This window comes from Rhinichthys klamathensis, unplaced genomic scaffold, assembly GCF_029890125.1.
Source record: "Rhinichthys klamathensis goyatoka isolate OS25496 unplaced genomic scaffold, OSU_Roscu_1.1 h1tg000064l_1, whole genome shotgun sequence".
Taxonomy (NCBI): Eukaryota; Metazoa; Chordata; class Actinopteri; order Cypriniformes; family Leuciscidae; genus Rhinichthys; species Rhinichthys klamathensis.
Window position 1 is genome coordinate 2,574,559 of NW_026606607.1, and position 23,177 is coordinate 2,597,735.

Consider the following 23,177-nt stretch of genomic DNA (forward strand, 5'->3'; position numbering starts at 1 on the left):
CGTCAGCTGCCGATCTCAAACTGGGTCTGGCCACCGGGCCCGTTCTGTTTGCTTGCCAACAGGTACGACAGCTGAACGCATCTGTGCTCTCACAACATGATGTCACTTCCCTGAAGTGCAGAAAGGGGACTCAGGTCTAATGGTTGACTTGGTTTATTACAGAAACGTAATTGTAAAACAGTTTGGATTTTCTAAAGATCTCCCAACCAGTTTCACTCTTTTATCACTGTTTAGTTTCCTGAGCTGCATGCAATGATAATGAGGCGCTTCAGCTCTGATGGAGATGTGGATCGAGCCTGGCAATACCGGTATGTCCTGAAGGTGAGGAGGATTTGTGTTGTATACAGACAGGTGAATCTCATGAAAACATGTCCTGGGGCTGCTTTCATAAAACACTAAGACTAGTCTTACAATCTTTTGTAAGTATCCATTACACAATCCATTTTTTTTCTCTTAGACTGTTCATACAAGTCTGTTACATAAAACGTAGATTTGTCTAATTTGATACCAAAAAAGTAAGACTCGATTACCCCTAACTAACTCCTAGTTGGTCATACTAGTTCTTAAGACACAGTTAATGGCTGTTTATGCAACTGGCCCCAGGTCACATTTCTATGGAAGCTTGTTTCCGCCACGGAATCAAATTTTAGAAAAGACAATTGCAACTTTTTAAATCACAATTCTGACTTTTTTTCTTACAATTGTGCGATATAAAGTAATAAAGAGTTTTGAGTTAGAAAGTCAGAATCGTGAGATATAAACTGACAATTCTGAGAGAAAAATACTTTATATCATGCAATTCTGACTTCATAACTCGCAATTGCAACTTTATATCTCACAATTTTAAGGAAAAAAGTCAGAATTGTGAGATAAAAAGTCGCAATGACATTTAAAATTTTTATTCCAAGGCGGAAACAAGCTTCCATACATTCCATCCCAATATTACAAGAAAAAAGGCAGTAAATCAAACCTGTAAGAATTTTATGATATTTTTATAATGTGACATTTTTTTTGTATGACATTTTCCCCCCAAAAGTCTCATTAACTCTAACAGATGTTTTACTTAAGCGTTTCTTGTTATTCTTCTTGAGATCATTACTGTAATGCTGTAATTTTTACCATATTCAGAATCAGGGATGCAAACTTGTCCCCTTGCCACCGAATAGGTCATTTGTGTGATTTGTGTAGATCCGATGGGTTTTTAAAATTGCTTTCAAACAGTCCTGCGTATATTTGTGTGTGAGCTCTTGGTTTCTATCACAAATGTTTCCATACAACGTGTTTTTGCAGCGCTGAATATTGTAGCCAATCACAGGTAGGGTTGTGACGGTTATTATATAACCGTGAAACCGATGGTTATAGTTGAACACTGTCATTAGAACTCTATAACCGCCAAAACCGTGCTATTAAAATTTTTTTTTTCAAACATTTTTTTATCATAGAGAATGTTTAAATACTAATATCAGCTTACGAGGGAAACGGAGGCGGAGTTAGTGGTGCTTCGGAGGCTGCTTCGGCTGGAGATTATTCAGGAGAGGCCTGTGCCCCTTTACCGATCAGAGCGTGCACTGACACGGAGTAAAGCCTTGTTTATCCTCGACGCGTCCGCACGAGCACGAACGTGCGCCCAGTAAAAATGATGCGTTGGGTGCGCAAGACCCCATTTCGCTTGGCTGTGTGCACGGCTATTTTTGTAACAGCGCGTGCGACGCCGCATCCGAGGATGAACGACTTAAAGCTGAATCTGTCCGAGCATGTAGGCTACTACGTCTCACCGCACTGGCACCCAGTTTGCGCGTCTAAATTGCAAAGTTTTTTGTTAAGGTTTTGTTTACTGTGTGTGATTTATTTAAAGGTGCTATATGCATTTTTTAGCGGCCTCTATCGGTGATGTTTCAGATTGCAACCAATTATTACAAGAGCGCTCGTGCTCTTGCGCGTGCTCGAACACAAGAGCGGGCACTCATGGTACCGGACACACTGAGACTTTCAACACACCGGAGAAAGCGTCACACAACATGCTGGAAACTCATGTAAACTCCCACTGCAACGTTACAATAATAGGCTACTTTTATCAGCTTGACGTTGAACTAATGCTCCATGCTCGTACCATGATAACGTTACATTTGTGGTGTTAAGGCATTTCACTAACTATTCGTGTATCTTTCACAATCAGCAATGTCAACATAGGTGAATGTATAATATGATAACAAAAACGGTTAGTGACTAGACTGAACAATTTCAGTGTAACAGTAAGATCGTAGGATGTAACATTACTGTACTGAACGTGTCTGGAAATGTGTATTATAAACAATATGGTAGTAGTGGGATGAGTGACGTTAGACAGTAGATCTAGTACATAAAATAAAAGTTACATCCTAAAGCACCTACTTTTTGTTATCCTGGAACAGTCTTTTGTATTCATTTCATGTCTCATATATGTTGTAGTTTACCTTGCTATTTCATTACAGTTTACCATTATTTCAGCATATCTGAAAACTTGTAATTTATCACAATAAAAATAGCGGAGGTCTCTCCATAATTCAAACGCTCTGCCGATGTTGATCCGTGTTTTCGTCCTAAGTCGATCCGATTCACCTGTGGTCTGACGAGCTTCAGCAGATACATTTTTGTTTTGTTTTTTATATTTATGTGGAGTTTGTGTTGGAGTGTGTGTTGTGCTGGAGGCAGGTTGTTGTTTGGTGTTATCAGACTCCATGTCGTCAGCTGCAGTGCCGTCGCATAGACTGTATATGAAAGGAGAGAGGCTCGGGAGCGCGCATGCACGTCACATCCGATGGATTTCACAGAAAATCCGACCCGGAGACTTCACATATAAATAGGAATACTGGCCTTCCGAGGTAATAGCAAAACCCGACAAGTGGATCATTATAATGTGTGATTACAACCCCTTCACACACGGGCAATAAAAAAAGGATTCATTTTAAAAGAAAAGTTACATTTAGCACCTTTAAAACAAAGCACGTTCATTGCAACGTTTGTTTTTGTTAAGGATTTGTTTACTGTGTGTGATTCATTTAATGGAAAGCTCATTCACTTCTAGTTGTCTTGCTGTTCATTTTAAATAAACGTAAAGCGAGTAGCTAATCAGTGTCTGCTTGTTTATTCAAATTAAGTTGACCTATAACTAATGAACAGTTATTCAACCGACCATCCTATAACCCCCTTCCCCCAATGCCACGACGACGACAACGACGGTTATGTTACGAACCATCACATTTGACTCGCGTCATAACCGTCATCACCAATTCTGAAACCGGCACACCCCTAATCTCAGGCATGTCTGTGTAACGCAATGACCAATAAGAGGTGTTTACTGTAAGTTAGTCAGAATCTGCTCAATACCCTTCAAAACACTGTTTAACTAAGTTCTACGCTCTTGCAAATCATCTCATTATAACAAAGCGTAGACATTATGTAAATAAGAGATTTATATATATTTTTTACAAAATAATTTTGAGACTGCATAAGTCATTAAAAGTTGCATTTTCAGTTGAATTTCGGGAAAACACTTGAAACGTTTGTTGTGTTGACCTATTTCTATGACTTTTGTTTGATTTGTTCATTGCAAACAGCTGAAAGTCTGTACATTTTGCTAACAAACCTGATTTGTATTATATACAGTGTGTATTTAGATTCATTGATAATAACAGGAGTTTTTGCGTGAGTGAGCAAAGTCAGCCGCGTTATAAAGGGAGCGCTTGGTTTTTAAGATTTAAAAACATAATTGAATGATTTCTATATTTAAAATGTTATGCAATCAAGGGGAACCACCAAAGAGCTTTGACACAAATCGAACACTTCTTCTTGATATATATCATAGTAATGTGCAGTTACATTCTGCAACTTTTTCATGCATTCTGATTCATTCATATATTGTTTCTTTCGCAGGGCCATGCATCAGAAAGTCAGTTTATGTAAATATATGGCATAAACGAAATAAATACTTATGAATGAAGTACAATTTCCAGAAAAACTGAATCTTTAAGTATACATAGCAAAAGCGAATCTAGTGAAACATGCACCAAATAAATGCACCAGAAGCTTCCTAAAATATATGTTTGTTTTTTTTGTATACAAAAATACCACTGATAAAAGTAAAGTATAGAAAAAGTCTTTGGACTTAAATCTGTCATAAAAATAAAACAAACCTTTATCTGATGATGTCAGGCTATTGTTGCAAGAAAATGTATACCGAAATAGTGAATCAGTTGTATTACATAGCCATTGTCTTTAGCCATAAATTGTGGTAAATATGAATATATGTTGTTACAATGCTATTCTCTGGCTTAGTGTGTGAATTTAATCAGCTCAGTGACAGATGAAAATGATCTGTTTATATAACACTAATTAATGTGTGTTGTCATTGACAAATAAATATACACAGTTTGTATATATATATTTTATTATACTGTCTGTATGTTTTCACATAAGACATGTACTCATATACAATTACAATATAAATATTAAATATTGGAAATTACACAAAATTTAGCAAATATGCTACATAAATAGTCCATTTGGTCTAAGCTGCCTGGATCCGACTGTTGGTTGTTGACTTTGATAGCCGTCCGCTGCTTTTTTTGTGGGGCTGATCTGTCCACTCCTGCACTGTCCTGTTGAAGGAACAGACATAATCATGTAACGCTGACCAGATTTAATGAGTGATTCTTAAAGAAAATTGAAAGAAAATTTAAATAGCATAGTTAAAGGCAACGTTTACTTGTTTGAATACATTTTAAAATAAGTAAAAACTAGCAATATAAGGGACTTACAGAAGCTTCTGTGCTCCATAGACACACGCTCTTACTCCATCTGGACATGGGTGCTCCCTCGGGAGACCTGGGTGGTTGCTGTGGGGAACACGGTGGATCAAGTGTTCTCTGTGGGGTCTTGGCAGGCACAGACACTCCCTTTTGCACATTCTTCTGCTGATGCCCCCACCAATCCCTCAACTTCTCCCTCTGCTTCCTAGGGATCCTGAGTTTTGCAGAAGACACATTTTGCGAATGCTGCCTCAGTAGCTCAGGGTTTTTAGCATCTCTCTTCTCGGAGATCTTGTCAATAACAAGTACTCCCTGTGTGCAACAAACAGGCGCTATCTCAGGCTCAGGGATCTTTTGATTTTGTTCTTTTTGTTCTTTTGATCTCTTTGTGATGTTGTCAGGCATGGGTGGTCCCTGCAGAAAAGTGTAAGGCTTCTTCTGCAGCAGCTCCTGCCTTAATGGCTCAGGGATCTTAAGTTTGGGCCTAGGTCCCATCTTGTCCTGCATGGGTGCTCCATCTGAGGAGTATGTGAGCACCTTTGAGGACGCCACTGGTGCCCTCTGTAGAGACTGGATGGGCATGGGTGGTCCCTGTAGAGACTGGATGGGCATGGGTGGTCCCTGCAGAAAAGTGTAAGGCTTCTTCTGCAGCAGCTCCTGCCTTAATGGCTCAGGGATCTTAAGTTTGGGCCTAGCTCCCATCTTGTCCTGCATGGGTGCTCCATCTGAGGAGTATGTGAGCACCTTTGAGGACGCCACTGGTGCCCTCTGTAGAGACTGGATGGGCATGGGTGGTCCCTGTAGAGACTGGATGGGCATGGGTGGTCCCTGCAGAAAAGTGTAAGGCTTCTTCTGCAGCAGCTCCTGCCTTAATGGCTCAGGGATCTTAAGTTTGGGCCTAGGTCCCATCTTGTCCTGCATGGGTGCTCCATCTGAGGAGTATGTGAGCACCTTTGAGGACGCCACTGGTGCCCTCTGTAGAGACTGGATGGGCATGGGTGTTTCAAAAGAGGCATGTATCAGGTGTTTAGTCAAATGTAATGGGATCCTGAGTATTCCTCTTTGTTTGGACCCTATGGGCACAGGTGCTCCCTGTGTGGATCTGGCGGGCACAGGTGCTCCCTCTGTGGATCTGGCAGGCACAGGTGCTCCCTCTGTGGATCTGGCGGGCACAGGTGCTCTCTGTGTGGATCTGGCGGGCACAGGTGCTCTCTGTGTGGATCTGGCGGGCACAGGTGCTTCCTGTGTTGATCTGGCGGGCAAAGGTGCTTCCTGTGTTGATCTGGCGGGCACAGGTGCTTCCTGTGTTGATCTGGCGGGCACAGGTGCTCTCTGTGTGGATCTGGTGGGCACAGGTGCTTCCTGTGTGAATCTGGCGGGCACAGGTGCTCTCTGTGTTGATCTGGCGGGCACGGGTGCTCCCTGTGTTGATCTGGCGGGCACAGGTGCTTCCTGTGTGGATCTGGCGGGCACAGGTGCTTCCTGTGTGGATCTGGCGGGCACAGGTGCTTCCTGTGTGGATCTGGCGGGCACAGGTGCTCCCTGTGTTGATCTGGCGGGCACAGGTGCTTCCTGTGTGGATCTGGCGGGCACAGGTGCTTCCCGTGTTGATCTGGCGGGCACAGGTGCTTCCCGTGTTGATCTGGCGGGCACAGGTGCTTCCCGTGTTGATCTGGCGGGCACAGGTGCTTCCCGGGTTGATCTGGCAGGCACAGGTGCTCTCTGTGTGGATCTGGCGGGCACAGGTGCTTCCCGTGTGGCTCTGGCAGGCACAGGTGCTCTCTGTGTGGATCTGGCGGGCACAGGTGCTCTCTGTGTGGATCTGGCGGGCACAGGTGCTCCCTGTGTGGATCTGGAAGAGAAGGGTGCTCCCTGCGTCATCTTCTGCCTCCACTGCGGTGTGGTCTTCCGTGTTGCATCTGAGAAGCCCGAGTGCTGGAAATGAGGCTTCCCAGATGCATTACTGAAGACCAGGGATGAGGGACATGATGTTTCTCCCGCCTCCATTGTTTCCCCCCACTGGCCTGAGATGTCCCCGTACTTATAATCCTCAGGTATGGGGTCCGAAACCTCCATTATCGCCCACCACCGTCCCGCAGCAAGGGCCGTAGTAAGCTCATCTGAGTACTCAGTAGATGATGACTGCTCTGCACTCTCAAAAATGGTGGGCATGGTTGACAAACTCATATCGATGTTAGATATGTAGAAAATGAACTGGAACTGAACAATACTATTTGCAATGTATATCTGTGAAACACTATGAAAGAAAGAGAAAGGGAAGAGATGATTTGAGTAAACATACAGTACAAGAACCTGAAAGCTTGTTGTCTTAAGCCCAACGTAAACCCACATTCCGCATTTTGTCATCTGAAGTTCAACAGACATGTCCGTGTGTAGCCCAATTTTTGTGTTCGCGCTAACGGTGTGTGCTCAACAACGCATACGGTAGGTGATTGTTAAGATAGAAGAATGTTGACACGACTCAGTACTGCTCTTTGACATCTGCTAAAGTATAAATAGGAAATTGTGCAGTGTCACACTGGTCCACCAACTAATAGCTGTGCGGACACGACTGTGCACAAGATGGAGCGGAACGCGGAAAATCAAGTAGGCCTTTAATTTTCTAAAAAATACAAATAAAAATGTATACAGTGTATGCCCAGTGGCGATCCATCAGAAGAGTCAAGTGAGGCTGAGAGCCTCCTTGAAATGTATTTAAAATGAACAATGAAGCTAAAAAAGTTAATTGTTATTTTTATCAATTTACCTACTAATGTGAATAACTCCGATGCACATAACGTAAATGTATATAGTCATGTTTTATTTTGCCGGTTGTCGAGGCAAATTTGATTGATTTAAACAAATCAGCTTAAGGCAAATAAGCTTTCAGAATCACTTCAGTGTGTCATCAGATCTGCTATCATTTTGTCATTTGAATATAAATGATCTACAATTATATAAATAAAAAGATTTGATCATTATTGATTCACATATCATGCTCTCATTTCCACACAAACCAGTGTAGCCATGCCTATTTATTTATCTAAATGTAGCAACAGCTAATCTATACAATAACATTCCACAGTTTAAGCAGATTCTTCTGCAAATTATATAAAGATTCAAATTCAGATCCCCAAACCCAGTGTAAAAAGCATAGGCTACTCACTCAATCGCCGACTCGCTACAAGAAGAAAAAATCCGCTGCACTCATTATAACGTCACCGAGCGTTCTGAGGAATGCGGCGATCATTATGACGTACTCGACCGCGAGTTTGTGAGGGATGAGAGACCTAGGCTGTTTCGTTGTATTAAAAGTGAACATGCAATACAAACAAAGACTGACTTAGCATTTTTAATTCATGATTGTTGATACAAAAACTAACGCTGTTTATTTGTTAGCATTTGCAGCTGGTGCATAAACAAGACCAAGTAAAGCTGCGGATGGGTAGCCATATTTTATTATGAAGCATAACAGACCACTGAAACAAAATGAATCAACAGATATTACAATAAAAGCCCATTTCTGAAACAAATTACAATTCACAAAAAAGTTCCTCTAGGCTATCCTGGTTTTTTTCCCCTTCTATTTCTAACAATAGCCTAAGTTAAGCAACATTATCAGATGAGGAAGAGTGCTGTCCCGAACATCAGTAGGACGTTGTTTAAAATAAACAAGTTGTTAATATTACATGACTTACATTTTGATCTATATCGCCAATGAAAATAGTTCCAAATAAATCTATAAATCGTTGCGCATCTTTGAGAAACGGTTTCCCTGACTGAACTTTCCATAAGTTTAGCGGCTTTAGATGCTCTCTGAAGCGCAGACAGAGAAGCGAAACATAACGATGTCTTTTATCCAAAAAAAAACCCCCAAAAACAACAACAAAAAACTGCTTCTTTCAGGTTTTTAAATCATTATTTATGTTATAATGTATAGAGGGTTTCACGACGCGTCATCTGTAGTGTTCCTTTATCTTCGTAGTGTGGTGCCTATAATAAACTACCGACACATAAAGGTATATCTCCGAACTCGTTATTTATTACCGAGCACTAGCAGCGTTTGCTGCTCACCAGCATGTGAAAAATAACACTCACTCGCTGCTTTACGGTGACCCCCTTATAAGAACCAAGGTGGCCCTCTAGTGGAGTAAATATGGGATTACACCACAGATGTATTTAACACTGCACTACATCATCAAACCAGAAGTCGGCCATTTTGGAGGCACTGAACGTAAACAATGCCATTGAACTGAACGGACTCGCAAATTTGGCTGATTATTGCTGCTGAAAAATGGTCGAGTTTTGGTCTGGTCTAATCGGTCGCATCGGGAAAAAACATTTCGAGTTCTATCTACTGCTAAAAGTTAAAGAGAAGAGTGTAAAAAACGGATGAAAGAAGGCGTTTGTGGTGAGGCACAGCATCAGCTCATCAACCACATGACATGTGTTAATGAAGCGTTGACTATGGCTAAAATGTTGACGTATTTAACTATGGCTACATTCACACTGTCAGTCCAAATCCGATTATCTTTGTATCCGATTGGAATCTGATCTAAAATAATGTCCACACTGTGAATCGCAACTGTTCAGATCCGATGTGTGTATCCATGCAGCTCTTGGGCAATATGGCACTGACATTGTGTTGATGGAGGGGTTTGCATTTGCAATCGAGATGTCGTCTTATTTAAATTTGACAACATGGGAATGTGTAGCCGCCGCGCTGGACTACTGCGTCTTGAGCTGCAGAACTGTATGAGGATATTATGCACTACAGCTTTTTTTCCGCGCTAGTTTCAAAATATGTTTCAGAAATAATAATGTTCTGCTCGTCCGGCACTTTGCAACAACACAGAATTGTTTCGACAGCGACTTTCAGCGTGTTTCCTCTAACAACGTCTGACGTTTACATTTAACGTGAGAGTCACATACCACGCGAAATCCGATCGTTCAGACTGAAGCCGATGCCCTGATATGTGATTTGAATAGGATTTCAAACCACATATGAATGTAGCTTGAAACGGATTTCATGTGCTTTTTTGGACTGGCAATCTGAACGTAGCCTGTGTCGGGATAAGAAATAGAAGGAAGAACTGCAGTACGGGCTGGAGAAGCTAGCTCGTTCGGACCTTTACCACATATTAACTTTAGTTTGTCAAAATGTTTCGCTCTCTCCTGCTTACTAAGTCCTTCTCTATATGATTTCGCACCTACTACGTGTTTTTACCATGGTTTATTAGTGTAACAATGTGTTCAGTAGTACGTAAACAGTGCAATCCATGCCGTTGTTTACATCCGAGTGCCTCCATAATGGCCGCGCATCCGGGTTACCGCCCAGAACATGACGTTGGTGACAACCCGCCGCATACTCAATGAGTAGGTACTTAATTTCAATGAGTACTTACTTAACGAATGTACTTAATTTAAACCAAACAAGTTTAAAGTTACATTTACATTTATTCATTTAGCAGACGCTTTTATCCAAAGCGACTTACAAATGAGAACAATAGAAGCAGTTAAATTAACAGTAGGACAAAAATACGCAAGTGCTATAACCCCTCTCAGTTTAATTTTAGTGCAGTTTTTTTTTTTTTTTTTTTAAATAGAAGAGAAGAGAAAGTGTTAGTACTACTGAATCAAGTGCTGCCGGAAAAGATACGTCTTCAGCAGTTTCTTGAAAGTGGCTACTGACTCAAAAGCTCTGGTTGAGTTTGGCAGATCATTCCACCAGCAGGGAACAGTCATGGTAAAGGTCCGGGAAAGAGATTTTGTGCCTCTTTGAGATGGTACCACTAGACGACATTCGCTAGCAGAGCGCAAGTTTCTGGATGGCACATAAGTCTGAAGTAATGAGTTTAGGTAAGAGGGAGCAGTGCCAGTGGTTGTTCTGTATAGGCAAACGTCAGTGCCTTGAATTTAATGCGAGCGGCAACTGGCAACCAGTGCAATTGTGTGAGGAGAGGAGTGACGTGTGCTCTCTTTGGCTCATTAAAGACTACTGTGGCTGCAGCATTCTGGATCAGTTGCAGAGGTTTGACAGAGCAAGCTGGAAGACCAGCCAGGAGAGCATTACAATAGTCCAGTCTGGATAAAACAAGTGCTTGGACAAGGAGTTGTGTGGCATGCTCTGTTAGGAAAGGCCTGATCCTCCTAATGTTGTGCGAGGCAAATCTGCAGGACCGGGCAGTTCTAGCAATGTGGTCTGTGAATTTCAACTGATCATCAATTACAACCCCAAGGTTCCTAGCTGACGTTGATGGAGTTATGGATGACGAGCCTAGCTGAATGGAGAAGTTGTGACGAAGTGTTGGGTTGGCCGGGACCACAAGCAGCTCTGTCTTCGCAAGGTTTAGTTGAAGGTGGTGGTCCTTCATCCAGCCAGAAATGTCTGTCAGGCAGGCTGAGATACGAGCAGCTACCGTCGGATCTCAAGGTTCCTGAGTAATTTTGAGACAATGCCATCCATTAGTGACGACAGTACAGTGTTTGCTTTACTCCATATACAAATTGTCTATTTTTTTCTCTAATTTCTATTGCTTTTTGTTTTCAGTTCATAGTGTTTACCAAGTCTGATTTTCATCTCTCTACAGTTTGAGTGATTGTGAAATCACAGAGAAAGATTGTGCTGCTCTGACTTCAGCTCTGAGATCAAACCCCTCACAACTGAGAGAACTGAATCTAGATAATAGAAACCTACGAGATCCGGGTGTGAAGCTTCTCTCTGTTGTACTGGAGGATCCTGACTGTAAACTGGAGAAACTCTGGTAAGATCATCTACGGTATATCATAGTCAGACATGTTATTGTCTTCTGTAAGACTAAATCAGGGTTCCACAAATCTGGCACTGGAGGGCCGCTGCCCTACGGAGTTTAGCTCAAACCCTGATAAACTCCCCTTCCTGTAACTCTGAGGACATGGATCAGCTTGTTCAGGGTCTTTAATTAGTGTTGGATCTAAACTCTGCAGGACAGCGGCACTTCAAAACCAGATTTGAGGAACCCTGGACTAAATGCTTATGTAAATTTTAGGACTACACTGCAGAAAATAAATGTATTTTTCAGTATTTTTGTCATCTTTTCTTTTTTGTATTCTTAATTGAAGATACATTTACTTGAGAAGCAAAATGACTTAAAATATTAAGTCTTGTATACTGAAAAATTGCTTGTGTATCTTGATTAAGATACATAATTTTTAGATATTAGATATTTAGACTACGTCTGGATCAGATTCAGGACGATGAGTAGATCAAGTAGTTCAATCCAACAACACCCCCAGCGCTTCACAGTCCTATACCTCGTCCTGCGTCGACATTTCATTAAGAAACATTATCAGTTTTGATTTTACATATGCATCTGCTTACATACGTGACCCATTCTGACAAAATGAGTCGCAATGAGCAAATTTTCATGACTGAGCTACACCTGTTTGAATTTTATAGTCAAAGTCAATTTTGAAAATAATCAAGTGAAAGTTTTCTGAAGGTTCCAAAACAAAATCCTCTACCAACAATACCTTAAAATCTCTGGTAATAACACCAAATTTGGCACACATCAAGTCAAAACCAAATATCTATAGGATCAATATATATTAAACTTTTTTCCCCATGATCCCACAATTGTTTGATTAACATTAACGAAAAAGACAGCCTATACATTCGGACCTACTGTACTGCTGATCTAATATAATGTTACACATCAGATGTTTTTCTCCAACAGTTAACCAAATGTTCACTTAAGACATAGCAGATAATGTTTGCTTGAATACTCGCCAAGACAGATATTTTGAAATACTGTAATTCTGTGTAGGTATAAGTGTATATCGGGGTCACGTGCGGTCTGAGGCGTCTTTGAGGCACGTTTCGAATGTGTCAGTCAATGTGAGTAAAATAATTTAGTTTAAATCAGTATGAGTCTGAAAATCACATTTCATTGGTTCAGACTCATGCCATCGAGAATTCGCAATGAATATTCACAAAGTTGGATTGCTACGCTTTAAAACAATACCAAACTTGTGCTGAGTGAAAGAACAGTCGTCGAGAAGCGAGCAGAGAAACTGCATTTTTCATGGACAAATGAAAGGTACTCCTATCAGAAAACGTACAAATAAAGATACTTTATATATAATTTCACTCCTCCCCCACTGTTTAACTCTTTCCGGTAATAAAAAAAAGTGCACACTTCTAGTCATCACCATGACTGAATAAATTGTTCAATATTATGTATCATTTTGAATCACAGAAGCAGGTTTTGTAAATCATGTGTCTGAGTAGAAAAGGGGCCTAGTGACGCCACTGAGAAGTGCCGGTACACAAGAAAAAGTGAGGGTACACCACAGCTTAAAATATAGAAGTGCTGGTGCGTACCGGCCCACTTCGAGCACTGCTGGAGGCACATCATCACTACACACGGCTTATACACTAGAGAACTGTTGAGAGTACAGGAATATTACTGTGGAAACAACAAAAATCATTTAATCATTTACTGTTGACGATTTTACATGATCCAGGATTGTTAGGTTCTTCAAAGCTCATCCTGGAGTTGCTGTCATAGCAACAGGTCCGTAAGCTCAACCCTGTTTGGGAGCATCTTATTTCATGAAAACAGGATTAGATTGCATCTTTTCAAGCGCAGGCGATACTTAAAGTCTGTTCCAGCCACTGCTACTTTCTTACAAGAGTAGCCTAATGAACCAGGTACAATAATGACTTAAAATAATAATAATCATAGTAATAATAATTTAAAAACCCATTGAAAATACTATTACAATGTTGTGTAGTTTATCAAGAAACAGTTTACTCCCTGAGAGATTTATTTGTGAGGGAATAATAACTGTATTGGAGTCTTACATGATGTAGGCCTACAGTTAGTCTGAGCCGGACATTAATTTGCAGTTATTATCGGTGTGTTTTGTTGCAGCGCAGGAGATGCGGTTTACTTGTGCATGCAGTTAAATGCTCTGCCATTAGAAAAATGTTCTTGCCCCGTAAGAAACTTTAATCAATGCTGTCATTTAACAAATCTGCTTTACAGGTACAATTAAATGTATTGCTAATTACAACATTTAAATGAAAATGTAAAGTTCAAATACTGGAAATTGTGAAATAATGGAAATAATTGGGAATCATGTAACAACCAGTATATTTAATTTATCTATTATAACTTTTTCTGTCATTTTGGTTGCTTGGCTGTTTCCTTATAAAGGTCTAGAAATGTTTCCGTCAGGTGTGTGATGTTCTTTTTTAATTTGATGCCATTGCGTTTCTCTCTTGCTGTCTGAAATCATTGAAAAAGTTTTTGTTTGTTTGAGCCTTCACAACATCAGTGGATCAATAATTAACAAACAACAAAAGAAGATTATCTTTCATCTGTGTTTCTCCTATTATTAAACTGCCAATATAAACTGGGATTTTTGGAGCACATGTGTTGAAAGCTTTTTGAATTTTTTTATTATTTGTTTATGACTGTTATAAATCTCCAATGAAAATTTAGACATTTAATAGTCTGTGTAGAATCGTGGCTTGTAGTGTTGATCTGAACTGAGAGTGAAGAGTGTGTCATTGTTCTCTACAGGTTGAGGGATTGTGGAGTCACAGATGAAGGTTTTGCTGCTCTGACTTCAGCTCTGAGATCAAACCCCTCACACCTGAGACTACTGGATCTGTCTGGGAATAAACTAGGAGATTCAGTTCCTCTGCTCTCTGCTGTACTGGAGGATCCTCACTGTAAACTGGAGAATCTGTGGTAAGATTGTCTCTCTGATAGTCACACATGTCTTTGTCCTCATTTTACAAGCTAATTTTAGTCCTAAAATTCTTACTGTTCTATAAACACTAAATCTCAGCACAGAAATCACAGGTGTACACAAATGTCTAATCTCATGATCTGGTATTAGTGTTCATTTTTACATTCTTTTTAAAATGTATCCATTAGATTTAGTCAGTATTTCATTATATTCATTATATTCAATAATTTGAGTCTGTTTCACTCTGACTACAGTGACAATCCTGTTCCCCCACGTTTACTCACCAGTGTTTTCCCTAATGATGTTTCTGTGCAATAATAGTGGTTCCCAACCCTGATCCTATAGTTCCCCCAGCACTGCACAATCCTTAATCGTTGAAGTTTCTGCTTTTAACAGCTCTTTCCGTAGCTACAAAAATACAATTCTTCAAAGTAGCTTTTCAAACACTACTAATGTACTAATATGAAAGATAATAAGCAAAAGAAATGTAATAACTTCATGCTGATCTTCATGATCTTATATGCAGGTGTGTTTGGCTTCCCATACAACTCGCTACAACTAACCGCCATTGCTTAAAAGAGTTTGTGAGACGCGCCACATTAAACAGAAGTGCGGACACACAACTTCTTTTTCAAGGGAAATTAGCCATCATCAACTACCGAAATATTTTCTGATTTCAGTAATGCGTATGAATGAATTTCACCAAGGTTGATCAATGTTTTTCGTTTCACTATAGTGTTTGAAATGCTTTTCAATAATTGTTGCCTATACGGCCCTTCATACTGGAGATCTCATATTTGTCTCCTCTAAAGTTTGGAAGAGATCTCAGCAACATCACACACTGTGCTCAGATTTTTTTCCTAAACTAAAGACCCTGGTGGTCTCATATTTGTCTCCTCCAAAGTTTCAGACAAGAATGAACATTGATCTAGTTCATTTGTACAGTATGGTGTACTGGCAGTATAGCAGTTTTGTCTAATTAGTGTAGAAATATGTGAAATGCTTATAAATCATTAAATGTTTAAGTTTTATAGACCACATTATTACATTTTTCAAGTGTCCAGACATATATTGTTATCCATTCAATATGAAGAGACAATTTTATTAGTCTTTTTCATTATAATATATATTATAACATTTCTAAAGACACTTAATTACTGTTTTGGTAATAAACTCTTATGTGTTAAACTTCAAGCATGAAGTATTGCAAATAATAGAAATAAATGATGAAAATGAAATTGGTCTTAACCCCTTAAGTGTCACCATAGCCATTACATATTTAAAACAGTAATATGCTATACTAAACCTAAACTAATATTGACAAACTATATATCATTTGAAAGCTTACAATCTGTAGGTTTCATATTTGGTGATTGATTATCAAAATAAATTACAGAAGAGCCGTAATCTGTCAATTTGCAACAAGAATATTTTCATATTCCTAAGGCGTGTTAAGACCTTTATTTTGAAATAGTGATGAACATGAAAATCATGAAAGAATGGTAGAAACCTCAGTTTGTTTTCATGCCAATAGTTCAAAAGATAATATCCATTAATTTTTTTTAGAAAAAAAGGTCTGAAAATGTTTTAAATATAAAGAAATAATTGTGTCAGCGAGCTATAACGCACATGCGTGTTATTTTTATGTGATTATTAGAGGTTGAATTCATATCAAAATATGCCAAACTTCCTTTACTACTGAGTAGGATGTCTACTTCATAAATTGTATGAAAATTGTGGAAATAATGGTTCAGATCACTCAAAACACATATGGAAATGGAGGCGCCCTTATATGGGCAGTAAAAAGTTTGTTACTGCGCCCAAACAAAATCTTACTGAAAGCTAATTTTTTGAGATATCAACCTAAAATTTGAAACACAACTTGTTCAGAGTTTTGGCTTTTATTTACTTGCAGTTTTAGAGTCCACCAGGTTTTGAAAAAATATATTTTATATCAAATATGAATAATTCAATTTTTACATTTTACATTTTCATAAACTCAAACTTCTATAACTTTTTTACTGTTTCACTTTCTTAATTCACTTTCTTAATTTATTTCACTTCTACAAACATCTGCCAAATGTCTTCTTTAAAACAAGACCAATCTTACATCTATATTCCAAAGCAATTTTGAATTACAACCATTTAAGTTCGGATTGTGCATTTTCATGTTTATTCAAAAAAGGGGTCGCGACACTTAAGATAAAAGCTTCAGGTCAGGGGCATTCAGTCCGTATACTGTAAGCTGTGAATGCTCTGCTGAACCAATGCATTTAAGAGAATGGGTTCGCGGACTCGCAAATTAATATTAACACTATAAATTCCCTTGTCGTTCGAGGTGTAAAATAAAGCTTACATAATAAAATTATGCTGTACATATGTAACTGTCTGTCATTTATTTATTTGCCAATCGACTATTTTTTTTTTTTAAATAAGTGCCAGTTATAAATTAAATTAAATTTAATACATTATTAGCTAAATGTGTAATTTGTATATGTACATTTCTGAAATACATAACTTGGACACAGTCACCTCTGATAAAAGATCACTCTAAATTGTAATGTAGATGTGCATTTTCTGTGAAGCTGCTTTGAAACAGCATGTATTGTGAAAAGCGCTATACAAATAAATGTGAAATTCATTGAAAAGTTATGGAGGGTTTTGGGTAAGTGTATCCACAACGTTGGTGCCTACGTTCTGTTATTATGCATCATCATCATCATTGTTCCGCGTTCTCATTGGTTTGCTGGCATTTGGGGGATGTGAAAGGAAAGCTGACTATGAATAGAGCTTCAGGGATGACATCAAAACCTGGAAGACTAATTCGCCACTGGTTGCCTCGAATTTATGGAAGCTTGTTTCTGCCACGGGATAAAACAATTTAAAAGATAATTGTGACTTTTTATCTCGCAATTCTGACTTTTTCTTGCAATTGTTATTTATGTCACTTAATTGTGAGTTTGGCCCTGTCACAAATGGCACCATAAACACTCGCGGTCTTCCTCTGAGTCCGCACTTTCGTGACGTAACGCCGCTTTGACTGTCGGGAAGAAGTCTGCTGCGGAGCTCGCTTCAGTGTGGGCTCAGCAAAAGTGTGCATGTAGGGCACATATCGACCGCTGAGCGGCGCTCGTGAGTCCCCTTCTGAAACCTAAAATTACTAAATGGACACCCTACAGTATCATGGACTTAACGGGACGCGGAAGCCATTGTAAGTCTACAAGACTGAAAGTGCATATGAAGTGTGCCATTTGGGACAGGGCCTTTATATCTCGGTGAGTGGATTCTGACTAAATGAAACGCCTCTGATTGGCCACTGCGTTCAATAGACCAACAAACATGACTGTGATTGGCTACATTTCTCACCGCTGTAAAAACACATTGTAAATAGAAACATTTGACGTTCTCCAGAGTTCAAACACAAAAACACACTTGAGAGTTTGCTGGTATGATATTATTACAGAATCAACTGAGGGTTCTCTTGCATTCATTTGAGAGTGCTTATATTTAAATTTGACATAAATTTGACTTGGTGTTTTTACCCATGTTTTAATTTAACAAAAAATTATTTGTGATCAAGCATTAATTGACAGACGCCCTGCAGTACGGCTGCGGACACTTGTGTTAAACTGATCTGAACTGAGAGAGTGAAGAGTGTGTCATTGTTCTCTACAGGTTGAGTTATTGTGGAGTCACAGATGAAGGTTTTGCTGCTCTGACTTCAGCTCTGAGATCAAACCCCTCACACCTGAGACTACTGGATCTGACTGGGAATAAACTAGGAGATTCAGTTCCTCTGCTCTCTGCTGTACTGGAGGATCCTCACTGTAAACTGGAGAATCTGTGGTAAGATCATATATGACTCGCGCTTGAAACACAATGTAAAGCCTATATTTGAAATGTTCAGCCTTTTTCTGCTGCTGTTATTGAGCTTATTAAACTGTAAGTGATTGAACACATGAGCTGCTCTTCAGTCACATGATTCTGCAGGACTGAGTCACTGAAATACAGTCACATCACAATCAACACTTCAGTCTCTTGATTTTAAACCGACTCGATCTCAACACATTCAGAACTTAGAAATGAAGAACATGCTGGATTTATTCTTGCAGTTCATCACGTTCATCTTTCTGCAGGGACTGTTTTTAAAATATTGTTTACACAATTTAAACAAATCATTACTCCATACGTACTGTATTAGTACAGATAAAAAAAAAAGACTAGATTTTTAGTAATCATGTTTTGAGCTCTGTGACATTTTAGATCTCAGTCCAATGATCCATCAAACATTTTGATTTGTGCTTTAAGTTTGTATTTTCTCTTTAATAATGAATTCACTGCTAAACTGATCTGAACTGAGAGAGTGAAGAGTGTGTCATTGTTCTCTACAGGTTGAGGTATTGTGGAGTCACAGATGAAGGTTTTGCTGCTCTGACTTCAGCTCTGAGATCAAACCCCTCACACCTGAGACTACTGGATCTGTCTGGGAATAAACTAGGAGATTCAGTTCCTCTGCTCTCTGCTGTACTGGAGGATCCTCACTGTAAACTGGAGAATCTGAGGTTAGATATTCTCTCTGATAGTCACACATGTCTTTGTCCTCATTTTAGAAGCTAATTTTAGTCCTAAAATTCTTACTGTTCTATAAACACTAAATCTCAGCACAGAAATCACAGGTGTACACAAATGTCTAATCTCAGGATCTGGTATTAGTGTTCATTGTTACATTTAAAAAAATATTTCATTATTTAATCATTTTAGTGTGTTTCACTCTGACTACAATGACATGTTATTCAACAGTGTTTTCCCCAATGATGTTCATGTATAATAAGTCAGTGGTTCTCAACCCTGATCCTGGAGTTTCACCAGCACTGCACAGTTTAGATGTCTCTCTAATCAAACACAGCAGATTCAACTCATCAGCTCGTTAGTAAAGACTCCAAGATCTCCGGTGGGTTTGGCAGAGAAGAGAGACATCCAAAATGTGCAGTGTTGGGCTTCTGCTGGGTGGTTTCTCAGATCTAAGAATGGACTTGTGTTCTTTGCGGAGAAAGAATGAACGTGCCCAAATGAATAGTTCAATATTATGTATCATTTTGATGCAAAGAAGCAGGAAACGTAAATCTCGTTAATCTAAATCTGGAGCGCCCAAACCTGTTCCTGGAGATCTACCTCTCTGCAGAGTTCAGATCCAGCACACCTGAACCAGCTACTTAAGCTCTTCAGGAGCACTTCAGAATTACAGTGAGTGCTGGTTAATACAGCAGTGTTTCCCACTGTTTCTGTGGCCTGTTGCATGAAGCCAGTTTCAGTTGCTCCCCTTGTAAGTTTGAGATTATTTTGAGCAAACTCTGTTTTTTCGGGCTCAAGAAGGTGGATTGGTTTTTAGCGGGTTCCATCGCCATGGTAACTAACTTGCGCTGCAGGATGACCTTGAATAAAATAAATTTATTCTGTGGTCGAGATCACAAACCAAAACTGGACCAATCAGCTGTGAGTAAAGTGACATGTATCTGATGCAATAAAGCCACTCCGCCTGTATCTCTCACTCCAAATTAAAGCAGTTTAGGGTGAATTTTTTAAATATTTATATTATATGAATTTAATTATTTATAATTCATATAGTATATTCATATAATCATTCTCTTAATTTAAAATTAACCCTAAAAGGGGTGATGTATCCTGGGAGATACAAACATTCAAGAGGCTGTGGGGAGAAGCAGGGAAAGTGTTGGTTTCATTTCTCAGTTTTCATGTCGATCTCCAGCGACGCTCCAGTTAGCACAGCTTGACTTGGAAATTGAGCACTCACTCACTCATTACGGAAACATATGAACTAAAACATAGCTTTATATCTTGCAAATAACATCAGAATAAAACGATTAAAACATTTAAGTTAACCTTCGTGTTACTCTTGTGTGCTTTCATCTTCACGATGAGTCTGTCACAGAGTGAAGAGGTGTCGTTGTTTTTTGAGATCATTTAGATATGTTGGATTATGAAGCACAGGTGTCGAAAGCTTTTTGAATTTCTTCATAAATTCTTTTTTTGATAAAATATTTTGACTGATAAATCTCCAATTGAAATTTAGACATATTTAATAGTCTGTGTAGAATTGTGGCTTGTACGTGTTGTTGATCTGAACTGAGAGAGTGAAGAGTGTGTCATTGTTCTCTACAGGTTGAGGTATTGTGGAGTCACAGATGAAGGTTTTGCTGCTCTGACTTCAGCTCTGAGATCAAACCCCTCACACCTGAGACTACTGGATCTGACTGGGAATAAACTAGGAGATTCAGTTCCTCTGCTCTCTGCTGTACTGGAGGATCCTCACTGTAAACTGGAGAAACTGTGGTAAGATGAACTCTCTGATAAACACATATATATTTGTCCTTGCTAAATATATTCTTTATTAGTAATGTAATAGTTTAAACTTTTTTACTCATTGATCACCAACTTTGCTTGTTTCGGGTCTGAAGAAGGAGTGCAACCAAACAATTACACATCCACACAACACAAATGAGAGACAATTGAATACATTTTATTGAGAGCTCATTTTCTGTACAATTATAGTTTTACCAGGAAAACCAAAACCAGTAGTTTTGTGTGTGATTCATAGACGCTCAGTTAAACAATAAATTACAAGTGAGTGATACTTACATCAGTCCAAATGCACATTAAATAAATATTCAGTTAAATCAGTGAACATCACCGGTGAGCCAATGCTTGATTAAACATGCTAATCCTAAAACATAAATGTTATTCCCAGCATATATATATATATATATATATACTCCACATCACAAACAAGACAAAACATTACATTACACAAATACACAAAGTATAAATGTTATATTAAAACAACAGTGTTTTTGAACTGACGGTTACAACACCCATAGACTTCCATAGGAATCCAGGAATGCGGAAGTGTTTTATTGCAGTAAATTCCATTACAATAAGACAAAACAAAACTATAATACATGCCGTAAAGAACAGAGCACAAATCTATAAAAAAGGAAAAAGAAATAGAAAAAATAATATTATCAGGGACAAAAAGGCTTCAAGGCCGTCTAATAATTTACATTTCTTTAACAAATTGATTAGTCTTCCACTTTTCAATGTTGACATTCTTAAGGTTTTACAGTAAATTTAAATTCATTTATTTTTAAAACAGAAAACAATGCACTGAAAAAGTGTGTTGGATTTAAATGATTTAATCATGCACATCATTTCACATGAACCAATCAAGTTAAACAAAGATCATTTGTTCACATAATGTCAACATCATGGAATCAAGTCATTTCCAAGTAACATAATTAAGAAGTTTTAAAGTGATTTTAATATGTTTCCCTAACTGGATTAATTCATTCAATTTTACTGCATGGTATTTGTCCCTCAGTTTTACCTCGAGAACACGGAGAACCGACATCCTTTATAAAACAGTGTAGAATATAGTGGCATTCATTGCTTGTCACTACATTCAAATCACATCACACATTGCAATCTTTAATAAAAGGTAATTTTACACACCGTTTACACAGTATCATTGTTCTCTACAGGTTGAGGGATTGTGGAGTCACAGATGAAGGTTTTGCTGCTCTGACTTCAGCTCTGAGATCAAACCCCTCACACCTGAGAGAACTGGATCTGTCTGGGAATAAACTAGGAGATTCAGACATGAAGCTTCTCTCTGATCTAAAGAATGATCCACATTATAAACTGGAGACACTATATTGTAAGTGGATTATTTACTACAGATTACAAAACATGGTAATTTGTAACATTTTTCGTTAGATTACACAAGCTTTGTAACCTAATCTAAATAATTTAGAATACTTTGGAATACTAATAAGGTTTGTAACACAGAGGGTCCACCAAACATAGGACTTGGTTTCCCCTGCATATTATTTTTAACAACATCAGTTTTACAGAGTATTTCTTGAAGAAATATATATTTTTAGAAAAAAATGATAACTTTTTCTTTTTTTTTTTTACTGATGCAACACAATGCATTAAAAGCTGGGGTGTGTACACTTTTTAAATTGCATGAACAATATAAATTGTAATTATTTTGTCTTCTGCGAAACAGGGAATTATTCGCTTCTGAAGGGCAGTACTAAATGAAAAAAAGATGATCTTTAAACAAAATGTACACATCATCATAATCCTGTTTAAAGTTTACACCACCTGCTCGTAATGCATTGTTTCCTTCTTGAGCATCAGTAAATGTTTTCACCTTTTGTAATAGTTGTGTATGAGTCACTCAATTGTCCTTGATGTAAAAAGATGAATCTCAAAATCATAGTCATTGTTGGAAAGGTGTCAAATATGCAGAAGATGCTGGAAAACCTAAAAATGTGCAATACCTGGAGGATTTTTCTGAAGAACAGCGGGCAGTTTCACTGCTCAGTTATTTTTCCTGGATCCTGTAATAATAAACAATATTTGTTCTCATTATTCTGAGAACAGACACAGTCTCTATGGAATGGACTACATGTGCTATTATCATTTAATCAGTACATAGATGATGTCCGACAGCAGGTCTGCTCTGACTCTGGGCTGCAGGCCATTCTCACAGAAGAATCTTACAATTACAAGATTACAATTAATTGAGAGAGTAGTTTCTGTTCATCACATCATTCATATAATGCG

General features: G+C 38.6%; 1 protein-coding gene across 1 annotated transcript in view; it reads left to right on the forward strand.

Moving 5' to 3' along the window:
- The first annotated feature begins 5,862 nt into the window (after window positions 1-5,862).
- Window positions 5,863-23,177, forward strand: part of LOC130084388 (ribonuclease inhibitor-like) — a 54,404-nt gene continuing 37,089 nt past the window's right edge. Inside the window, exons 1-10 of the mRNA XM_056249790.1 lie at window positions 5,863-5,962; window positions 6,023-6,232; window positions 6,383-6,592; window positions 6,842-6,980; window positions 11,378-11,551; window positions 14,357-14,527; window positions 18,204-18,374; window positions 18,920-19,090; window positions 20,709-20,879; window positions 22,085-22,113. Coding sequence (XP_056105765.1) covers window positions 5,863-5,962; window positions 6,023-6,232; window positions 6,383-6,592; window positions 6,842-6,980; window positions 11,378-11,551; window positions 14,357-14,527; window positions 18,204-18,374; window positions 18,920-19,090; window positions 20,709-20,879; window positions 22,085-22,113 — 1,546 coding nt within the window. The remainder of the gene's footprint in view (window positions 5,963-6,022; window positions 6,233-6,382; window positions 6,593-6,841; window positions 6,981-11,377; window positions 11,552-14,356; window positions 14,528-18,203; window positions 18,375-18,919; window positions 19,091-20,708; window positions 20,880-22,084; window positions 22,114-23,177) is intronic.